Below are 20,303 nucleotides of genomic sequence, written 5' to 3' on the forward strand. Positions count from 1 at the left end.
TACACTATGAAAGAGCAATACACAATATATTTTATATACAGATGTATTTTAAAGAATGTACCAGGGGCGCCTGGGTGGCTCAGTGGGTTAAGCCGCTGCCTTCGGCTCAGGTCATGATCCCAGAGTCCTGGGATCAAGTCCCGCATTGGGCTCGCTGCTCAGCAGGAAGCCTGCTTCCCTTCCTCTCTCTCTGCCTGCCTCTCTGCCTACTTGTGATCTCTCTCTGTCAAATAAATAAATAAAAAAATCTTTAAAGAATGTACCTAACCGGGGCGCCTGGGTGGCTCAGTGGGTTAAAGCCTCTGCCTTCAGCTCAGGTCATGATCCCAGGGTCCTGGGATCGAGCCCCGCATCGGGCTCTCTGCTGAGCAGGGAGCCTGCTTCCTCCTCTCTCTCTGACTGCTTCTCTGCCTACTTGTGATCTCTGTCTGTCAAATAAATAAATAAAATCTTAAAAAAAAAAAGAATGTACCTAACCATTCTGGATTGTATGAAAAATGGGACCTCACTTATTACTCAATAATGGCTTAAATAAGGTTTAATTGGAGGGCCGTCTAAATTGGTCAGACTTAGTAGGACATGGTTTTATATGACTGTGATAGAGAACATGAAGATCTGATGCATTATTTACCACTTTAAATATGAAGGATAAGCAAGCTTGAATGGATTTTTCCAGGGTAATGAGAACTCTGAGCTCCTAAATTATACTAGTTCGTAATTCTTTGAGCATTTGGTATATATTTGCTAAGTGTCTGTTACCATGCAGGCACCGATTTAGGTCTTGCCCTTGGATCTCATAGTATGTTTTTCATGAACTTCTCAGGTGTTTAGTCATTGCTTGGCTGTTTGCATCGATCACACTTGATATCTTTTTCTAGATAGCAGTCATTAGATGACACTTTCCACTAATTTTCAACCCATGGGAACCTTGAGTGTGCTTTTTTCGAAATCTTAGATCCTCCAAAACAGTGGCTCTCACTCAACCATGGGTGGTTTTGCCCCCCAGGGGACATTTGGCAATGTCTGGAGACATTTTTGATTGTCATGGCGGGTGTGAGTGGAGTGCTCCTGGTATCAAGTGGGTAAGGCCAGGAATGCTGTTCAACACCCTACATGCACAGTATAATTCCCCCACAATAAGGAACTATCCGGTTCAAAACAGTAATGCTGCCAAGGTTGAGACACTCTCCCTGCTCTAAATTTATATTGCTTCCATTAAACTTTGGATTAATTAAAATTGTGAAAAATTAAGGTTTTTTTTTTCTATCTTGGAATTGCTCCAGTAAATTAGATAAAGAAGGGCTTATCTAAAACAGGCAAAATTTAGGACTAAAATGATAAAATTGGGATAGGGATTTTTTGGGAGGGGAAGTAGTGCTAATTTTTCCCATAGTGGAAATGGAAATTTAAAATTTTGAAACAAGTGTTAGATAGAGGCAAGGGAGAATAATTTACTTCTAAGCAATATGGAGACTTTTGAATGTGTAGCTTGAATAAGTAGTATGTATTACTTTGATAATATGGAATTGTACTATACGCACACATAGCACCTTTAGCATAAATTACAGCTGAGGAATTAGCAGTGTGATAGCTTACTAATAATTTATATGCTCTCATGCTTTGCTGCCAGGAATGTTCATGTGTATCAGAAAGGAAATAAGTTTTTTTTTTTTTAAAGATTTTATTCATTTATTTGACAGATCACAAGTAGGCAGAGAGGCAGGCAGAGAGAGAGAGAGGAGGAAGCAGGCTTCCCGCTGAGTGGAGAGCCCGGTTTGGGGCTTGATCCCAGGCCCCTGAGACCATGACCTGAGCTGAAGGCAAAGGCCTCAACCCACTGAGCCACCCAGGTGCCCCAGGAAATAAGTTTTTACATGCTAGGCACTTTAAATATATCTCCGTTGATACACCTGCGTGGCTCAGGCATCCAACTCTTGATTTCAGCTCAGGTCATGGTTTTAGGATCATGAGATTAAGTCCTCTGACTGGGGCTCCATGCTCATTGGAGATACAGCTTCTATCTCTCTCGAATAAATAAATCTTTATATACAGGTCAAAAAGTCAAGAAAATACTATATGCTTTAAAAAATACTATATACTTTTGACCTATAAAGGTCAAAAATTACTATATTATATATATATGTATATATACACACATATATATATTTTGACCCAAAAAGTAAAAAAATGCTATATATACTTTTTGTCCCCTCTACCTTCTTTCCTTACACCTGGCATATACATATTCCTTAATTTTCAAAAACCTAAAGGTAGATCCAGCTTTTCTTAATATAGGAAAAGTTGCCTTTAGGAGACAAAAGATTTTCTCATTTCATCTCATTTGTGCTTAATTTATAATCTTATTTATAGTTGATGAGTACTTGTCTTACAAAAAACTATTCATGAAGGCTTAGCGGTGGTAAAGTACAGGAAATCTATATTTGGCAGTTATTCTCTTGCTCTGAGAATTATTGTGATATATTTCATTTACTTAGAAGTCTTCTATAAAGTGCTCTGGCAGTTTTCCATGTGTGGAATCCCATAATGGGTTTTATGTTCAAGGCAGTGGAACACATAGCTAAACTCTTATCGAAAATTTGATAATGGGGAGCTTCTGATGTTGTCTCTGGAAGGCAGATTTACTCAGATATAGTTATTGCCATAAGTGGGTTTTGAGCCAACACTTTGAGAGAATATCGAGAAACCGATTTCAGGATAATATAGAGACAATTATTTTTTCAGAATTAGGAAAGAAATGAATTATTTAAAAAATACATAATGGTGGAAAGTGTGACTACACTAATACTAAAACATGGTCTTGGTCTACGGATTTTAATTTCTGAAAAGTATGGATCACATCAAGTCTTAATAGTTTTATGACTCTGGGAAAGTATTAAGCCTTTGGAGTCCCAATTTTCTACTTACTAATCATTAGATGGTTCTGGGGATTAAAGGAGATAATGTATAATAATCAATATAATGAATAATATGAAGGACTTAATAAAGGCAATTATTTTAATGTACATTATGTAATTGAGCATAAAGTGAGCTTAAAACAGAACACAACTCCAAAATACTTCATGATACCAGTGTCTCTTAATATTTCAGTAACAGTCATGCCAAAACATATGAAAAAAACTTTCCAACTTTAAGTGAAACGGCTCTCTTGTGGCAGGTCTTCTCAGAACTTGAGTTGGTTATTGTGTTTACTTGAGAAGAAAATACACAATACTTTGCAAAATTTTCCACTTTAAATCCTATTAAATTTTTACCATCTTCTCATGGTACACAGTTTGAGAGACACTGACTTTGAAAGTACCTCACCTAGCACATTCCAGTAGCATGATACTAGAAGATTGATGCTTATCGTTGATATTCATATTGACGTTGAGCATGGGTTTGAGCATCTGGAAGGACACCTGAGATATGTAGTTCAGTATTCTCCTAAATTGTATCTTTGGGACATCAGTGGTTTTGACAAGATTTTTGTTGACAGTTCATTCTCTTCCCTCCTTTGAGGAGAAGCAAACCAATAATTTAGTCATCGTGGGTATATGTGTTAGATACTATAAGGATTTAAGAATAATCTGGTAGCAATTCCTTAGCTCTGCTCTCAACAGTATTTTTTGACCTTTTTGTCTCCTCTACTTTCTTCCCTTACCCCTGACATACCTCTGTCCCTATCACATGGGATGGGCCTATCTGCTTTGCTGGTTTCTCCTCTACTTCTTAACCCTTACGTGTTGGGTTTTCCAGAACTCAGTCCCTAGATATCTTCTCATCTACCTTTATTTTCTAGGTGATATTATTTTAGCATTATGACCTTACATTTCTTCTCTGTGCTGACAGTTCCCCAGATTATATCTCCAACCTAGATTCCTAGCTTGAACATCTTACTTCTGTGTCTAATTACCAATTACTTACCATTTCTACTTTGTTAAGTGTCTCAAACTTAATGTCTGAAACCAAAACTCCCTATTTTCGTTGCTGCTGTTACCTTGCATTGTTACCTACAGAAGTAAAACGATGGGTCTGTCTGTAGTTGACATCCTCTCTAGCCTCTCCCCAATACATTTGATATAGTTGAATGTGTAATTCCATTTAGTACACAGCATACATGATGGGTACTCAGCCCCACATTGAGAATTGCCTGTTTTGGGGTTGCAGTAGAACAGGGAATGTACATGTGTGAGTTTCCAGTGTGAAATCAGTTGCATGTGATAGCAAACATTCCATCAAGTAGAAGAGAATTACAAAGAATCTGCAGTTTTGAGAGTTAGAGAAAGCTCACCTTTCAGCTTCAGTGTCATTTTTGAAGCAATGTCAGTCTTTGGAGGCATACAGTTTTCTTCCTTTCCCTTTAAGTGAAACTTAGCTATTCTTAGTAGCGTGTGGGAGTGTGTGAAATTTAATAAATTATTTTTAACAAGAGGTACTTACTTGATTGTCATGTTTGGGGGAAAAAAGCATTTTATATTGCTAGGGTAAAAACTATTGAATTTCCAAGATTTTTTTCTCACATAGGTAAGTTCAGAAAGCACGAGTTTATCTCTTTGTGCTCACTAATTACCTCCAGGTTTCATGCTGTTTTCCCAAGAATCATTTGTACAGTTTCCACATTCAGGTAGACCTGCATTTTGCAACTATGGGAGATGAAAATCTATGAGTCACATAGATTGTCTAACATTGCCGGAAGATTGTCCAATGGAATGCAGTTTCATTTTTAGGGATGAAGGTGGGAGGAAAGGAAGAATTTCATTTTTTTAAATGCAGCTTACTTGGAGAGAAGGAAAGAATAAGTGGAGTATTCTAAGAATTCTTCTTGAACTTGTTATACACAGGTCTCTTCCCCCTGCTTGACGCGGTCATTCGAGAAAGGTGGTGGTATTTGCTCTAAATTAAGTAATGCAGTGGGTGAGTTTCCATTAATAGAAAAATAGAGCTTCTGTTAGTAGAAAAAAACCATTATTTGATCGGTTCCTACGTTGCTTCTTTGATTCCTGCATTTGGAATAAAAACAAGCCATTTCCTCAGATGGTAGTGTTAGAAGTTATTTGTTACGTTTCTGAATACTTTCACTTAGTACCCTTTAGGATTGCTCAGAGTTCTCTCTTTGCTACCTTGTAGAGGCAACCGTCTTGTTGCAGATATAAAAATGATGCCACCGCTGTCATGAGGAGACATCTGCTTCGACTTGTCTCTGCCGTCTCCTACTCCCGCACATGTGCCTCCCCCCTTTCAATCTGACAGATTGAAAGCAGATGCGGTCCACACACTTCTGCTTGTGACTGTTTATGAAATCATGACTCAGGGCCTCATTTCTTGAAATATTTTTAAGGTTGTGAACAGGTGGCCAGACTTCATTAGCAACAACTGGAGGGCAGAGATCACTTAGTGGCTTGGAGAGCCACCAAGTATCTTGTGAGTCCAGTTTCTCTAACATCAGCCCAGTTTCCAAAGAGGCAACATTCAGGTCAGCTGTGCCATGGAGGGCGGGGCCAGACTAACTCTAGAAGGGTTGGGTCCCTAGCAGGAACCCCCAGTCTTACTCATTCTGGGAAGTCGCCTCAGGAAGCGGATGCCTGGGGACAAAAATCACCCAGTGAGTTGCAGTTGTTCTGAGGCACAAGGTGGAAGTTGATTCTGGGCCAAGAAAGGAGGACTAGGGGGCCGTAGGATTAGGGGTCGAAAGAAGGTTGAGTATGTATGGCAGGGAAGAGATGGGTGGGGTAGGAAGCTGTACTTGAGCCCCATATAGAATTCCAGATTCCTTGTTAACCAGAGACGCTTGAAGGAGTGGCAGGTGGGACCACACTTCTCATTCTTCCTATCAGGATGTGGGGAGGTCTCCCCCTGTGGTACCTGAGGCAAAAATATTGCCAGTCTAGAAGACGTTCCAGCATGAATTTTTAATCATGTTCCTTGATGATTCAGTAAGACAACTGTATTTTAACTTTACCAGTTGGTGAAGGCTTGGAGAGGATGGGGGTTGAGATTTGGGGAGGAAAGATGATTTTGGAGCATGGAATATTCAGTTCTTTGGGGATTATGATATTGTGGGAGAGCTGAGGAGATTGGACCTTTCACTGTTGTAAATGAGGAAGTTGGTAGCTTGAAGAAAAGGTGTGTGGAGATATGGAAGAGGAAGATAGAGAAGTAGGTAGGTGTTTAAAACTACAAAATTTTACCTGATTTGGTGGAAAAATCCCTGTCTCTTGGTCCTTGATCTGCTGGACTGGCTCTGTGAGTGCCTTTAAGTAACTTCTACGTAAACACGTTGAGTGCAGGCCTGTGGCTGACTCCACAGATAAGACCATGAGTCAGGCACGCTCCAGTGCTCTGCAGTCTAGCAGCAGGGATGATGGGGAGGGCTGTGGTGGGTGGGCCCATGCCTGTGGGTGGGGGTGGGGGGTGGTGGTTAGCTCTTCCCATAAACAGAAGGTATTTGGAAATACTTTTGATGAAGCCTTAGAACACAACTGGCTACCCCAAGCTATAATAAAACTATAATCTCATCCTTTGTTTCCAAACTATGCTATCAGATATTTGGGGAATAGATTTTGGCCATGTAGGCACCTTCCCACCACCCCCCCAACCCCGCCCCGTGATTTTTAGCATTTGGAGAATTTGAGGGTTGGCCAAGGCAGTTTCTGTTAGAAAAAGGATGGATGAAGAGGGCTGGCTTGATGCCAATATGGATATTTGGCCAGTGATGATAATACCACAGCAGTTTGTCTTGACCTTTGTTTGAACTTATTCTAGAAATACTTTCTCGTTCAAAGCTTTCCATGGCAAGAGGGCAAAGAAAGCATAACATGAGAGTGTCTTGGATTGTGCTTCACAGAAATGTCTCTTCCAGGGAAAGATATTATGTGTGGACTGTCCTCTGGCCATTTCTCTTCCCCCACACTGTTTGTTTGAGATGGATAATTGGAGGATAGTTTTGAAATGTCTCCATTATGTGATCTGTTTCAGTTAAGCACCTCTTAAATTTCTCATTTAATCCCAGCAAGACTGGTATGTTGTTCCTAGGTGAGACTAGGAGACTTCAGTGCATGACTGAGTTCTCAGGACTAGTCATAGTGGAGTCAGAATTTGTACCCAGAAGTGAGACCCCAGAACATGGCCCCTTCGCCAAGCTGGCTCTTTGTGGAAGAACCCAGCCCTGGGGATCTCTGCAAGAGAGCTAGAACATTGACGTGGATTTTTTTTTTTTTAAAGATTTTATTTATTTATTTGACAGACAGCACAAGCAGGCAGAGAGGCAGGCAGAGAGAGAGGAGGAAACAGACTCCCTGCTGAGCAGAGAGCCCGATGCGGGGCTTGATCCCAGGACCCTGAGATCATGACCTGAGCCGAAGGCAGAGGCCTAACCCACTGAGCCACCCAGGTGCCCCCATTGACGTGGATTTTATTTCCCTTTGCTTAAAGGTGGTCCTCTTGATTGATGATTTGTACTAGTATTTTAAAATAGCTTCCGATAAGGAAAGGTGGAGTGAGACCTAGAGCTTCCTGGTGCGAAGTATACCAGAACCTATTAGGATAAGGTAATTACAGATGAATGTGTTCACTGATGGGCTCACTTGTAAGTTTGTGCCTCTTTTCTCCCTGATCTCTGGCAAAAGGTTCAGAGGTCTGTATGGGTATATATTTTCTGGCCCTTTGTCAGGTTGCGAAGAAATGATCAGAACTATTAACAGTGGAAGATTATACCTATGTTATACTTGTGATTTTTCTGAATATTATAAATTCAGTATTAAAAATTAGTGTATGAGAAGGCTGGCAACATATTCAATGTAGTCATTTTTGGAAACTGTTAATGTTTCATCTCTATCTCTTTTTATGGTAAATTTGGGTTTCAAGGAAGGTTTAGATTCCTTGGCTCTTGTCTTTCAGAGCTCTGCTGGGAAGCTTTTCGTTGCAGAGACTAGCCCTTCATCTTTGTCCTTAGCACTCTGAAGTTGGTCTTTTTGTTTTTGAATCTCTGCCTTTTTTTTTTGACTTATTGATGTACAGTTGTAAAGAAGTCCCCTTTGTTGCAATTTTAAAGGTAGTCTTTTAAGAAAGTAACCCCATTATGGGTACCAATACAATTAAAGTCCATTGGGTATGTTTTAAGCAAGGTAGTGCTATTTAACTGTTCTGTGACATCATGCATATTTATGAGGAATCACCTGAGCTTTTATGATTTTAGGTTTTCTCTTGCTTGCTTACATTTCTGCAAGCTAAATAAATGTATTCAGTCAGTATTTGAGAGCATTTGTGTACCATGCACTGTGCTAAGCATTGTTAATAAATATTACGTGGTTGCCAGGTGGTAGACCTGTCTTAGGACACCTGGGAGATGGCAGGACACAAAAGCACATTCTGGTGGAGGAGAGTCATAAGGAATGCATGCAGTAGACAGAAGTGCAAAAATAGAGCAGAGATGAGAGATAGGGAGTATCCGAGAGCCTGGTTGCAATTTTAAATATTTGGGTTCAGCATGGCTTCACAAGGAAGCATTTGTGTGCAGCGTGGTAAGTGGGCCCTGCCCTCACATGTTTCTGGTCTAGCGATGACTGCTTCTTCATGAGCACTTACCATGAGGCTGGGGATTCTCTTAAGTACTGTGGACATTTCCTCCTAGTCTACTAAACTGGGGAGCATTCTTCTCAGTATCATCAGAAGGAAATGGAAGTTTTTGAGTGTCAAATTGCTCAGATGAACATAGTTAGCAGGATCAAGATCTGACCGGAAGCCCATTCTCTTAAACATGGCCCGACAGCATGTTCACTCTTGAAATGTTTATGGAGGAATTAGCCAGCTCTGAGATTGGGCTGCCTTATTTTTGGTTCTCTTGTGTTGGGCATTGACTTGGCTGGCTCATGGAAAGTCTGTGTTAGCATGAGCTTCCCCACAAGCCTGTTCTATTTGAAAGGCTTTGGGGTTTGGGTTTGTGCCCAATGGCCACAGTAGGTAAAGAAGCCACATGGTTACTGACTTCCATCCAGTGGGATGTGTTTGTTCTGTGTCGGAGAGTGGCCTCTGTTGACTCCCGCAAATCATTGACAACTTGAATTCCTGTCATTGCATTTCAGTGACAGGATACGAATTTGGCTGGCTGATGTGTCATTGTGTTCAAGAACACATTATAAATGCTCATACTTAGAAGGGAATGTAAAGTGTGTGAAAAGTTGCAGTGCCCAGGTTACTGCTTATTTTGTTTATTACAGAATAGACCATATATATTTATAATGATTATTTTATTGTAATAAAAAGTAAGTGGTAAAGGAGTGTGTTGGAATAGAAACCTTTATGGGGGGATGTGGAAAGGAGGTCACGGGTTCAAGAGCCCTCTGTTATTCTTTTGCCCTTAGTGTGCTTACGATAACATTTGACTCAAATCGTCCCACTTTCAACAGAATGGCAATTTTCAGCATAGTCTGTCCTTTGAATTGAGTATTAAAGGTTCTTATGTGCTTTGGCTAATTTAATTTCTGAGGTGTGTATGCTGATCATTCTTCTAAAAAGAAGCTATCTATTTTACAACTCTATGTGCTATTTTTTATGGTCAGTTTTTAGTGATTCCCCCTCCATTAACTACTTCCAAAATTAAATGTTGATTTTTACAAGGTGATTTTCTTTTACTTAGGAGATAAGCTATGATTTGAGCACTTAAGCTGTACAGTTTATTCTTTTAATTTACTTTTTTTGGAGTATAATATACACATATTAAAGTTACACATTACAAGTGTACTATTCAAAGACTTCAGAGGTCAGGGCACCTGGGTGGCTCAGTGGGTTAAAGCCTCTGCCTTTGCAGCTCAGGTCATGGTCTCAGGGTCCTAGGTCAAGCCCCGCATTGGATTCCCTGCTCAGCGGGGAGCCTGCTTCCCCCTCCCCCTCTGCCTGCCTCTCTGCCAACTTGTGATCTCTCTCTCTCTCTCTCTCTCTCTCTCTCTCTCTGTTAAATAAATAAATAAATAAATAAATCTTCAAAGACTTCAGAGACAGAACGCAGGTGGGTAGTCAGCTTCCAGATCAAAATGAAGAGAAGTATCAGTGTCCTCTTATTTGTTCTAATCCTTCCACCATCCTTCCCCACAAGGGTAACCGCTCTTCTAACACTGTATCTTTGGTTTTTTACTTCCTGTGAGTGAAAATTACAATCTGTATTGTTTTTGTCTGGTCGCTTTTGCTTCTCATTGCTAGACTGAATCGTATAGTCACGTGTAGTTGCAGCTTGTTCATTCTTATGGCCACATAATGTTTCATTGTGGGTATTCCCTGATTTAGCCATTCTATTTTTTTTTTTTTTAAGATTTTATCTATTTGTTTAACAGACATCAGAAGTAGCAGAGAGGCAGGCAGAGAGAAAGAGAGGGAAGCAGGCTTCCTGCTAAGCAGAGAGCCCAATGCGGGGATTGATCCCAGGACCCTGGGATCATGACCTGAGCTGAAGGCAGAGGCTTTAACCCACTGAGCCACCCTGGCACCCCAGCCATTCTATTGTTAACGACCTATGTTCAGTTTCCAGTTTATTCTATTATGAAGGGTGCTTCCATCAACCTTCTCATATATGACTTTTGGTGAATATATGTGAGCATTTCTGCTGAATCCCAGCTACAGCCATGCATTCCAGCATTTCTGCTGTATTATAATCTCAGGTGTATACCAGGGATTGGAGTTCCTGTGTGTAGAATATGCATATACTCAGCTTTTGTAATTATCACCAGGTGGATTAAAGGTTAAAGTCATTACATAAATTTACATTTCCGCAGTAGTGTAAGAACCCATAGATTTTATTTTTGTCCTGTTTTGGGGTAGATAGGAGGTGCATGTTGTTCTAAAGTCCATTTCACTTCATGTTTGTTTTCTGGAAAGGAATGGCTGTAGCCGTCTCACTGATTCTTTAAAAGTTAAGTTAAATGTTTGTGTGCGCATTCTCTCCCCTTTTACTTTTCTGTGTTCAGGTCTTATATGTTAGATATGTATTTTATATCTCTTCTATGTACATATGACATATATGTATATACATTTTATGTGGAAAATATAATACTTACAGACTTTTAGGCCAGAAAGTTTATCTAGTTCTGGCTTCTCCAGCCTCTGAATTAGCAATGATCCTGCTTCAGTCTGTCTCATGACAGGAAGCACATTAGTTTAGGGTGGCCTCTTGTTAGTTAACTGATGTTGCTTCTTCAACACTGAGGTGACATCTGCTTCCTTTTACCTTCTCACATAAATGTCATGCCCTTTCATAGGTGCGGGAGAAAACTCATGATTCTTGTGACAGAGTGAAATCTCTTCAGGCAGAGAGATTCATGGCCATTTTTAAAACCGTAATTCTCAACATCTGCAGGACCTTGATCTCTGAGCATTTTGCTCTGAGGAATTTGGGTGAAAAACCCATGGACAATGGAAAAGAAAACTCCATGAGAAACTCCGCACCCCACCTCACCCCCGCCCCGCTCTTTAAGGTTTTTGCCTTTTCTCCATTTTTGTGCCATGAGGCACACTGACCTGCCCCACTTTTGGATGGGTTTAAAACACTGCTTAAAATGAAAATACAAAAAATGCAAATGGTGTGTTAAAAAAAATCAGACTAATGAAAAAAATGAGAAAAAGACAGCCTTGCTTTTTATAGAAAATGGACCATTCTATTTCATGAAATCAGTGAACATGGAAAAATTCTGATGGATAATATGCAGTCGAAGGTTTTTGAATGTCCAGGTGGTAATAATATTCATAGAACATTAGAATAAAAAGGAGTTTTTTCTACTTAATAATTTAAAGCTGATAGATATTACTTAATAGACATTTTCTTTTTTCTTTACAGGCAAGAAGAGACTGACAGGAGAGTGAAAAATGTAAGCTATATTTAAGGGAACATTATTAATGTTTTTTTACTTATGTATTCTGTAATAAGGCTGTGGGATCTAAAAATATCCGATATGCTGTGAATCCTTTTTCTAGTGGAATTGTTTCCAGTAGCCAAGCAGTGAGGAACTCGAAGTATATTTAATATTAAATTGTATATTCTCTGATGTCAGGGGGTAAGAGGGGAGGTGGGACCTGGGGGGTGGGTCCTTATACGTGAGTAAGGTGGGAAAAACAAATGAATGTACTTCAGGATCTTTAGAGGAGTATGTCAAACCACCAGATCAGACTTTAAGGAAAAAGACTGAATGTTTAAGAACTGTGGGTAATTGCTCAGTGCAGTTATATGTCTAACATTCTGCCTAGTAGAAGAATTTCTAAAGGTGTGAATGTTTTATTTAAAAAAATACAAGAGTACCCTATTAAGGAAGGTGAGGATTACTGATTTTAAGGGTTCAGTCTAAAAGTTTGTCAGAAAAATTGATTGCTTTTAAAGTATAATTCGGTTTCTTCATAAATGTTCTCCCTTTATGTATTGCTAGAGTATACAAATAGCTGTTGGGATCTGAGCTTTTGGTCTGAGAACATGCTCAGAGACAGAAATCGAAGAAAAATCGAAGAAAAATTACTGATCCTTCTCCTTCACATAATTTAAAAGAAACTCTACTTTTCAGCCTCCATAGATATGCTATCTTCTGTCTAGAGTGCTAACCAGCATCTGGACTTGCAGTTAGTTACTAAATAGACTAATCTTGTTGTTTTCGTGGAATTTTTCAAGGTTTTGATAACATTGTACTGGTTGGGAAGAAAAGCACAAAGTAACCCGTACTATAATGGACCCTATCTTAATTTGAAAGCATTTGAGAATCTTCTAGGACAAGCTCTGACTAAGGTAAGGAAACCACATCTGGATGAGATGACTACTGTTCCCAACACTACTACTTCCTCCTCCTTCCCCCACCTCCCTATATTCCTTCCCTATATTTCCTTCCACTTCTCCTCTTCCTTATTCCCCTCTTCTAACAAATATGGCAGCTCCTATTATCTTTATTCCACTCTAGATTGTGCTGGGTAGAAAGGGTTGTTACCGGTTTTATACGCTACCACCAAGGAGTGAGTGAGTCTAGGTATTTCTTTCTTAGTTTTAGGTAATTCAATGACCTACTCATTTGCTTCCTTTCTAAGGCCCTTGATATAACTTAACTCTTTCTATATTAGGAACTCAACCTGTAGTAGAGAGGTGCTTTAGGACTATTACAGGTGTGGAATTTATTCAGTCTCTCTGTCTTAATATCTTGTCATGGGCCATTATATCTTCAATGCCCATGCTCCAGTTTCCGCATGATTCTGCCATATTGCTGCTTTTACCTGGAGAGCAGTAAATGCTGTTACATGGAATATGATAAGGGATTTGTTTAAGTTAGAATCTTGTCCTAGACACATTTCTAGTCCTTTATATATTGGAGTCCGTCTGGCAGCTTTTGAATGTTTAAGGATTGTTTGAGGAGAGTCCAGTGCTAGGGCTGACCACAGTTGTAGCAAATTTTCTTTTGTAAGATCCAAATGGGAAAATTAAGTTTTCTAGGGGAATATTGATCCAGGGGAATTTGCAGTGCTCAGAAGAAAATAGGTAACTAAAATAATATGCTACCGTCTAATTAACAGTAGTTGCTCCATGGATTTTTTTGATGATTAAATGGCACTGTACTGAGAAGGTATTTAACATTAGTCTGTGGCACACTGTAAGGATGTAATAAATGTTAGTTACCATGATTGGAAGATAGAAATGTTACGATGAAGATGAGCACCTTGCCTTACATTGACTCTGATCTTCAAATACTTCTGCCTGAGCCCAGCCACATACATTGCAGAAAGATGAGATTATAGGTATTCCTTCTTGATTTTTATTGTTTTTCAATTGGAGAGAGTTGATAGTACTTCACTCAAAGTTTTTTTTTTTTTTTAAAGATTTTATTTATTTATTTGACAGAGAGAAATCACAAGTAAGCAGAGAGGCAGGCAGAGAGAGAGGAGGAAGCAGGCTCCCCGCCGAGCAGAAAGCCCGACGCGGGGCTCGAACCCAGGACCTGGGATCATGACCTGAGCCGAAGGCAGCGGCTCAACCCACTGAGCCACCCAGGCGCCCCGTTCACTCAAATTTTTTGAAAGAATTAATTCTAGGTATTAGAGTTATCCTGCACAAGCATTGTTCTAGATGTTGGGAGAACACTCGCAAAAGGCCATCCTCCTAGAGCACCACTGTCTGAGGGAAACAGATGAACAGATAGGTCACTGCAGTGGGAGAGGATAAGACTGTGATGGATGACGGTGGAGGTAGCTTGGGACATGAGCAGAGCCTTGCCTTACAGTTATGTCAGCTAAGAAAACTTCTAGTTAAAAATAGTATGGGACTTGGCTCCTGTATTAGTGCTCTCTTCCAGCCTTTGGTTCTTTTTATGGCAGTCTGACTCAGGTTGAACAATCCTAGTACAGCGTTTGTGCTGGGGAATTCTTTACTCAAAGCTGTTTCCTATCACTAGTGTCAAAACCAGAGTAGGTAAAACATTTTCATAGATAAAACTATAGCTGTTTCCAGTCCATTATCATGGAATGGGGATGGCCGTAAGAAGTGTGTCAATATATCTATCTGGTCACTGTTTCGCATCTGTTCTGTTAACAGTCACTGTGTTCAGGTGTTTCACGCTGAAATAGATAATGCTTAATGGCCAAACCAGAGTGTCAGTTAAAAAACACACTTGGTAAGCTGTCGTACCTGAGTCATCTTATAAACTAGAGGTGACTCATTTTAGGTGACTGGTCAGAGGGAAGTTCTTGTAAAAACCAGACACCAGAGCCAGACTCAGGTTCTTTTATCACTGAAGTGGCTCATCATCAATAACTTGAACATTTTATGAGGTCAAAAATCATCTCTCTCTGTGTCAAGGACTCTGAGATTCAACAAGTACTTATCTAAGAAAACTGATGGATCTAAAGATTTTCCCAGAAATATAAAAATCTTTTTATATCTTGAGAAGTATTTTGGTGGTATCAGCACTAGGCCCAGCTTTCCCATCTCCTTGGAAATGAGATACAAGTTGTAGGTGCTCACGTTTTCATGGCAGGTTGCCAACCCTAATGCCAGGGTATCTGGTGTCTAATGTATATGAAATCTCACATAAATCCACTAGACCTTAAGGGTGCTTCATATATTGGTCAGAGACTTGAGCCAAGAATGGACAGATCCAGTCTCAGCCAAAAGTGTGCCCAGGACAGCTGCTAATTATGCATTGTGCACATTCTTTTTTCAACTTTATCCATATGTTGAAAATGTTCACAAATGAAAGTTGAAAGACTCGTACAACAAATACCTAGATATGTGTCATCCGACTCAACTATTAAAATCTTCCCTTTATGGGCTTTACTTGTCTAAATATGGGCTTTATTTGTCTACCCATTCATTTGTTTCTACTTAATCATTTCAAGGTAAATCACAGATCTCTCACCTCTGAAAACTTAGCAAGCATCTCTTAGGAGTAAAAGTATTCCTCTGTGTAGCTACAATGTCTGTTATACTGAAGGAAATTAGTAAATGTTCCCTACTATCTAATATCAAGTCCATATTCAAAATTAGCCAACTGTCTCCCAACTTTCATTGATGGCTTATTTTATCTGAATTCTGATTTAATCAAGATTCACATATTACATCTAGGTGTTACGAATTCCGGCATTCTTCAAACTTTCTGTAGTTAGCTCATCTGCAGCTAGCATTTCTGATTTGTCCGCTAATGACAAATTCACCTTCACTGTAGGAAAAAGTTAGTCATAGATATTCTTTGATTATTATATATTGGGACAGTGCTAAGGACTTTATAATTTTATTGAAATTCTAATTTTAAAAAGTCGTTTTATTTTGCTATTAACATTTTCATAGGGAAATGTTATTAAAAATAATGCTATACACACACACACACACACACATACACATATATATCTTCTAAATATATCTAACATATATAAAATATCTACATACCAGATCTTCTAAAGATTTTACATTTAAATAATCTCTGCACCCAACATAGAGGTCAAACTTAAAACTCCAAAATCAAGAGTCACACGCTTTCCTCACTGAATGAGCCAGGTTCCCCCCAAATTATGCTTTTAAATGAAGTTCTGTATAATTTACAAACCTATGGCTAATCATGTTTGTTACAACATGTCTATATATATGTCTTACATGAGCCAAACAATTACTTATTTGGATTCAGAGAAAGTAAATTTTGAATACCCACAAGCAAGTCTGCTTTCTTGGCGGATCTAGGTTTTTTGTAATCAATGAAGATGAGTGAATTCTGTGGTGTGTGCTTGCTGCCCCTGCCCTTCTTTCTGTTTTTAAAGGTTTTTGTTAAGAAACCACAATAATTTGAAGGGTTTGAAGAGGTGGGGGGGTGGGAGGTTGGGGGAACCAGGTGGTGGGTATTAGAGAGGGCACGGACTGCATGGAGCACTGGGTGTGGTCCAAAAACAATGAATACTGTTATGCTGAAAATAAATTAAAAAAAAAGATTAAAAAAAAAAGAAACCATAATAATTACAGTGACTTCATTATAAAACCTCCAAATATTTCCTGGAGGTAGGCTGACTATAATCTTATGAACTTACTTCCTTTTGGATATCAAAATTAAGGTTGGCTTTTTGCTTTGACTCCTTTCATGTTTATTGCCAGATAAATCATCACTGACTTTAGCACTTGAATGTATTATTAGCTTTTCTTCTCTTAAAATGTTCCCCCATTATTTTTAAATCTAATAAATGATAGTCATTTTAAATAATAAATGTTAGTCATTTATTAAATAATATTGAATGCCTCCTTTTTTTTTTTTAAATATCTCCTTATTGTTACAAAGGTGCCAAGTATTGTGGGAAAACATTTACAGATTTATACTCTGATTTTTGCCAGATTTTCTTTTTATGGTTCACAGAGAAATCTCATTGCCTCCCCTATCAAAAATAGCACAACTTGAGCTCTGCAAACAAGTAAAGACTGATTGCATTTTTGGAAGTTTATAATAATTTCTTTAAAAACTTTTCCTTTAGGCTCTAGAAGACTCCAGCTGCCTGAAAAGGAGCGGCAGGGACAGTGGTTACGGGGATATCTGGTGTGCTGAACGTGGAGAATTTCTTACTTCTCCAGGCAACCATAAGCGAGAAGATTCCTTCGAAAGCTTGGACTCCTTGGGGTCTAGGTCATTCACAAGCTGCTCTTCTGATATCACATTGAGAGGTGGACGTGAGGGTGAGTTGCATTTTTGACTGTTTACTTTTAATGTGTTTGCATGTTAAGAGAAATTTGGGAATGGTAGGAGAAAAGTGGAGCAAAATCTATTAGGGCAAACATTTTACCAAAATGTGGATTTTCACAGAGACTAGAATATTGAGGGTTTTATTTTTCCTTTTCTTTCTCTTTGCCTTTCTCATTCCTTCCTCACTGTATCACCACTAGAATGGTGATAGTTTTCACTTTTTTTTTTTAATCCTTCCATGTTTAGAGGAAAGCGGGGAGACTATTGAGACCTGTTGAGTCAGTGATAATCTATCCTCATTCTCTTTTCTCCAGATTCAAGTTTAATAATCTGTGCTCTAAGGCCTATTCACTGATACATTTACATATAAAAAAGAAAGAGTCTATAAAAGTCTGTTCTAGTTCCTGAATAATTTTCTCCCCAAAAGATAAAAATAAAAAACTTCTCTTAAGGAAAAGCAAGAAGAATATTTCCGTAATTCTCTCCCCAAAAAGATTGATACCTATCACGATGGAGTATTATGCTAAACTGATAAATAAATAGCCATACTAGCATGATATTAGAAAACCTCTTTTTTAAATTTTTTTAAAAGATTTTTTATTTTTTTTCTTTATTTATTTGACATACAGATCACAAGTAGGCAGAGAGGCGGGCAGACAGAGAAAGAGGAGAAAGCAGGTTCCCCACTGAGCAGAGAGCCCAGTGCGGGGGCTCGATCCCAGGACCCTGGGATCATGACCCGAGTTGAAGGCAGAGGCTTTAACCCACTGAGCCACCCAGGTGCCCCAGAAAACCTCTTTTGCTTCTCTAGTCCAGAGTAAATCCAGGACGGTGTGAGGAAAGAACATGCAAATGAAAGTTACTCTGTTATGAGAGGACCCTTTTTTCAAAATCCTGATCAGTTATTTAAGTGTATGTCTTCTTCCAGTGGCCATTGGGTGGTGTCAGAAATTTCTTATGTGTACCTCTAACAATTCAAATTTAGGTAGATTGAAACCACCAGTAAAATTTCTTTGCTTCTACCATCAACATGAAAACATTGAGAGTTCTGGTCATGAATTTGTGCTAGATTGTTAGGGATTTTACTTTGCTAGTTATATTGATAATCACATTTAAATTTTTAGTTGTTTTTCCTAAGGTTCTTATTACAAAACATTTAAAACCTCAGTAAAGTTGAAAGAATTTTACAGTTGAAGACCCATGTTCTGGCCACCTAGTTCTACCATGACATTGTACTGTGTTCGCTTTACACATATTTACCCCTTTCTCTGTACATTACTTATACATCTTGTTTTTCCGAGGTACCTCAGAGTACCTTATACTTGTCCTAAATACTCAGCACACAGTCATCAACAACAACCTTTGTTGTTGTTCTGATGTAGTTTTACATAAAAGTGATGTATGATGGATTTGGTTTTGAAAAAGAAAATTAATCAACAAATTAAGTATCACCAACCCCCACATTCTTAGGTTTTAGAGCAGTAGTGACATTTGAAATTAAAAAAATAAATAGCTATCTAAGAGTTAACTTTTTTTTTTTAAAGATTTTATTTATTTGTCAGAGAGAGAGAGAGAGAGCGAGCACAGGCAGACAGAGTGGCAGGCAGAGGCAGAGGGAGAAGCAGGCTCCCCACAGAACAAGGAGCCCAATGTGGGACTCGATCCCAGGACGCTGGGATCATGACCTGAGCCGAAGGCAGCTGCTTAACCAACTGAGCCACCCAGGCGTCCCAAGAGTTAACCTTTTATATTTACTGCTGTGTTTGTTGGTTGTCTGCTCTCCGTTGGTTGCCTGCTGTCTGTCGTCTGCTCTCTGACATTTCCATAGCCCAGATGACCAGCACAGTTTTAAGGAAATGAATCTGAGCTTATAATTCATCTGAGTGATTAAAGCTATAAAAGCAGAGGCTGAAATTCTCAACACACTATTTTGCTTTGTGCTGACTGGATAACCTAACACATTCACCGTTTACATGTATCCAGCCCACAAAGACTGAGGGCATGTGGGAATAGACTTCCAGTGCTTCCTGTACAGTGGGCCTATGGTGTGGAATGAAAGTCCTCTCCTCAGATACTTGTTGGAGTGGATGCCTGGTACATGTGACAGAAAGCAGAAGGCCACTGTCCCCCTGCTTCCTGATAGTGGGGAGGGAGTTGCAGAGCTTGTTTGAAGAGGGTGGAAGGGAAGGCTAAGTCCTTACAACTGAGGAAGAGAAGAAAAGCCTACTGGCTGCACAGATAATCGAACTTTTGTGATCAGTGTGCTGAAATTCTGCTATGTACTGGTTGTAATCCCAAAATGATCTCTGCTGTTAGGATAATATTTTTAGGTTAACAGCATTGCAGAGTCAAGGTGCTTGGTTTTATATAAAACCCCTTATTCTATCGAGAATATTTGCCTACTCTGTAGGAAACTCCACTGGACTCAAAAATAAAGAGATTTTAAGTTTAAATATTCCAACGTAGAATAATCTCGCTGTGTGTTTAAAATTTCACAGGTAGGGGCGCCTGGGTGGCTCAGTGGTTTAAAGCCTCTGCCTTCAGCTCAGGTCATGATCCCAGGGTCCTGGGATCGAGCCCCGCATCGGTCACTCTGCTCCGCAGGGAGCCTGCTTCCTCCTCTCTCTCTGCCTGCCTCTCTGCCTAGTTTCTCTCTGTCAAATGAATAAAATATTAAAAAAAAAAATTTCACAGGTACACATTTTGGCAAAACTCTTTAAGATCTTTCTTGGGGCGCCTGGGTGGCTCAGCGGGTTGAGCCGCTGCCTTCGGCTCAGGTCGTGATCTTGGGGTCCTGGGATCGAGCCCCGCATCGGGCTCTCTGCTCGGCGGAGAGCCTGCTTCCTCCTCTCTCTCTGCCTGCCTCTCTGCCTGCTTGTGATCTCTCTCTGTCAAATAAATAAATAAAAAATCTTTTAAAAAAAATTTAAGATCTTTCTTCTTTGCCAAAGATGTCATATTTAGGAGATCATAAAAATGAAGCATCAGACTGACTCTTCACCCTCCTGGTCATAGCTGCTGCTGCTTCCTCCCTTTCTGCCTTTTCTCCCTTACCCTGTTCCAGCCTCCTGGTCTCACAGGGGTGTGCTCAACCACTTCCTGTAGGCTATTCTCAGTGTTACTGAGTACAGATTTCTGGTG

The 20,303-nt window shown here is 39.5% G+C and overlaps 1 protein-coding gene across 13 annotated transcripts in view; it reads left to right on the top strand.

Annotated features, from left to right (window-relative positions):
• Positions 1 to 20,303, top strand: part of LMO7 (LIM domain 7) — a 130,932-nt gene that overhangs the window by 58,324 nt on the left and 52,305 nt on the right. For all 13 annotated transcript variants that reach the window (XM_047720144.1, XM_047720145.1, XM_047720143.1 and 10 more), the window contains 3 exons: positions 11,822 to 11,852; positions 12,641 to 12,754; positions 16,957 to 17,155. Coding sequence is in view for 1 of the 13 variants with exons in the window: in XM_047720149.1 (XP_047576105.1) it covers positions 11,822 to 11,852; positions 12,641 to 12,754; positions 16,957 to 17,155 (344 nt within the window). In the remaining 12 variants the exon portion in view is untranslated. The remainder of the gene's footprint in view (positions 1 to 11,821; positions 11,853 to 12,640; positions 12,755 to 16,956; positions 17,156 to 20,303) is intronic.

This window comes from Lutra lutra, chromosome 3 (assembly GCF_902655055.1).
Source record: "Lutra lutra chromosome 3, mLutLut1.2, whole genome shotgun sequence".
Classification (NCBI taxonomy): domain Eukaryota; kingdom Metazoa; phylum Chordata; class Mammalia; order Carnivora; family Mustelidae; genus Lutra; species Lutra lutra.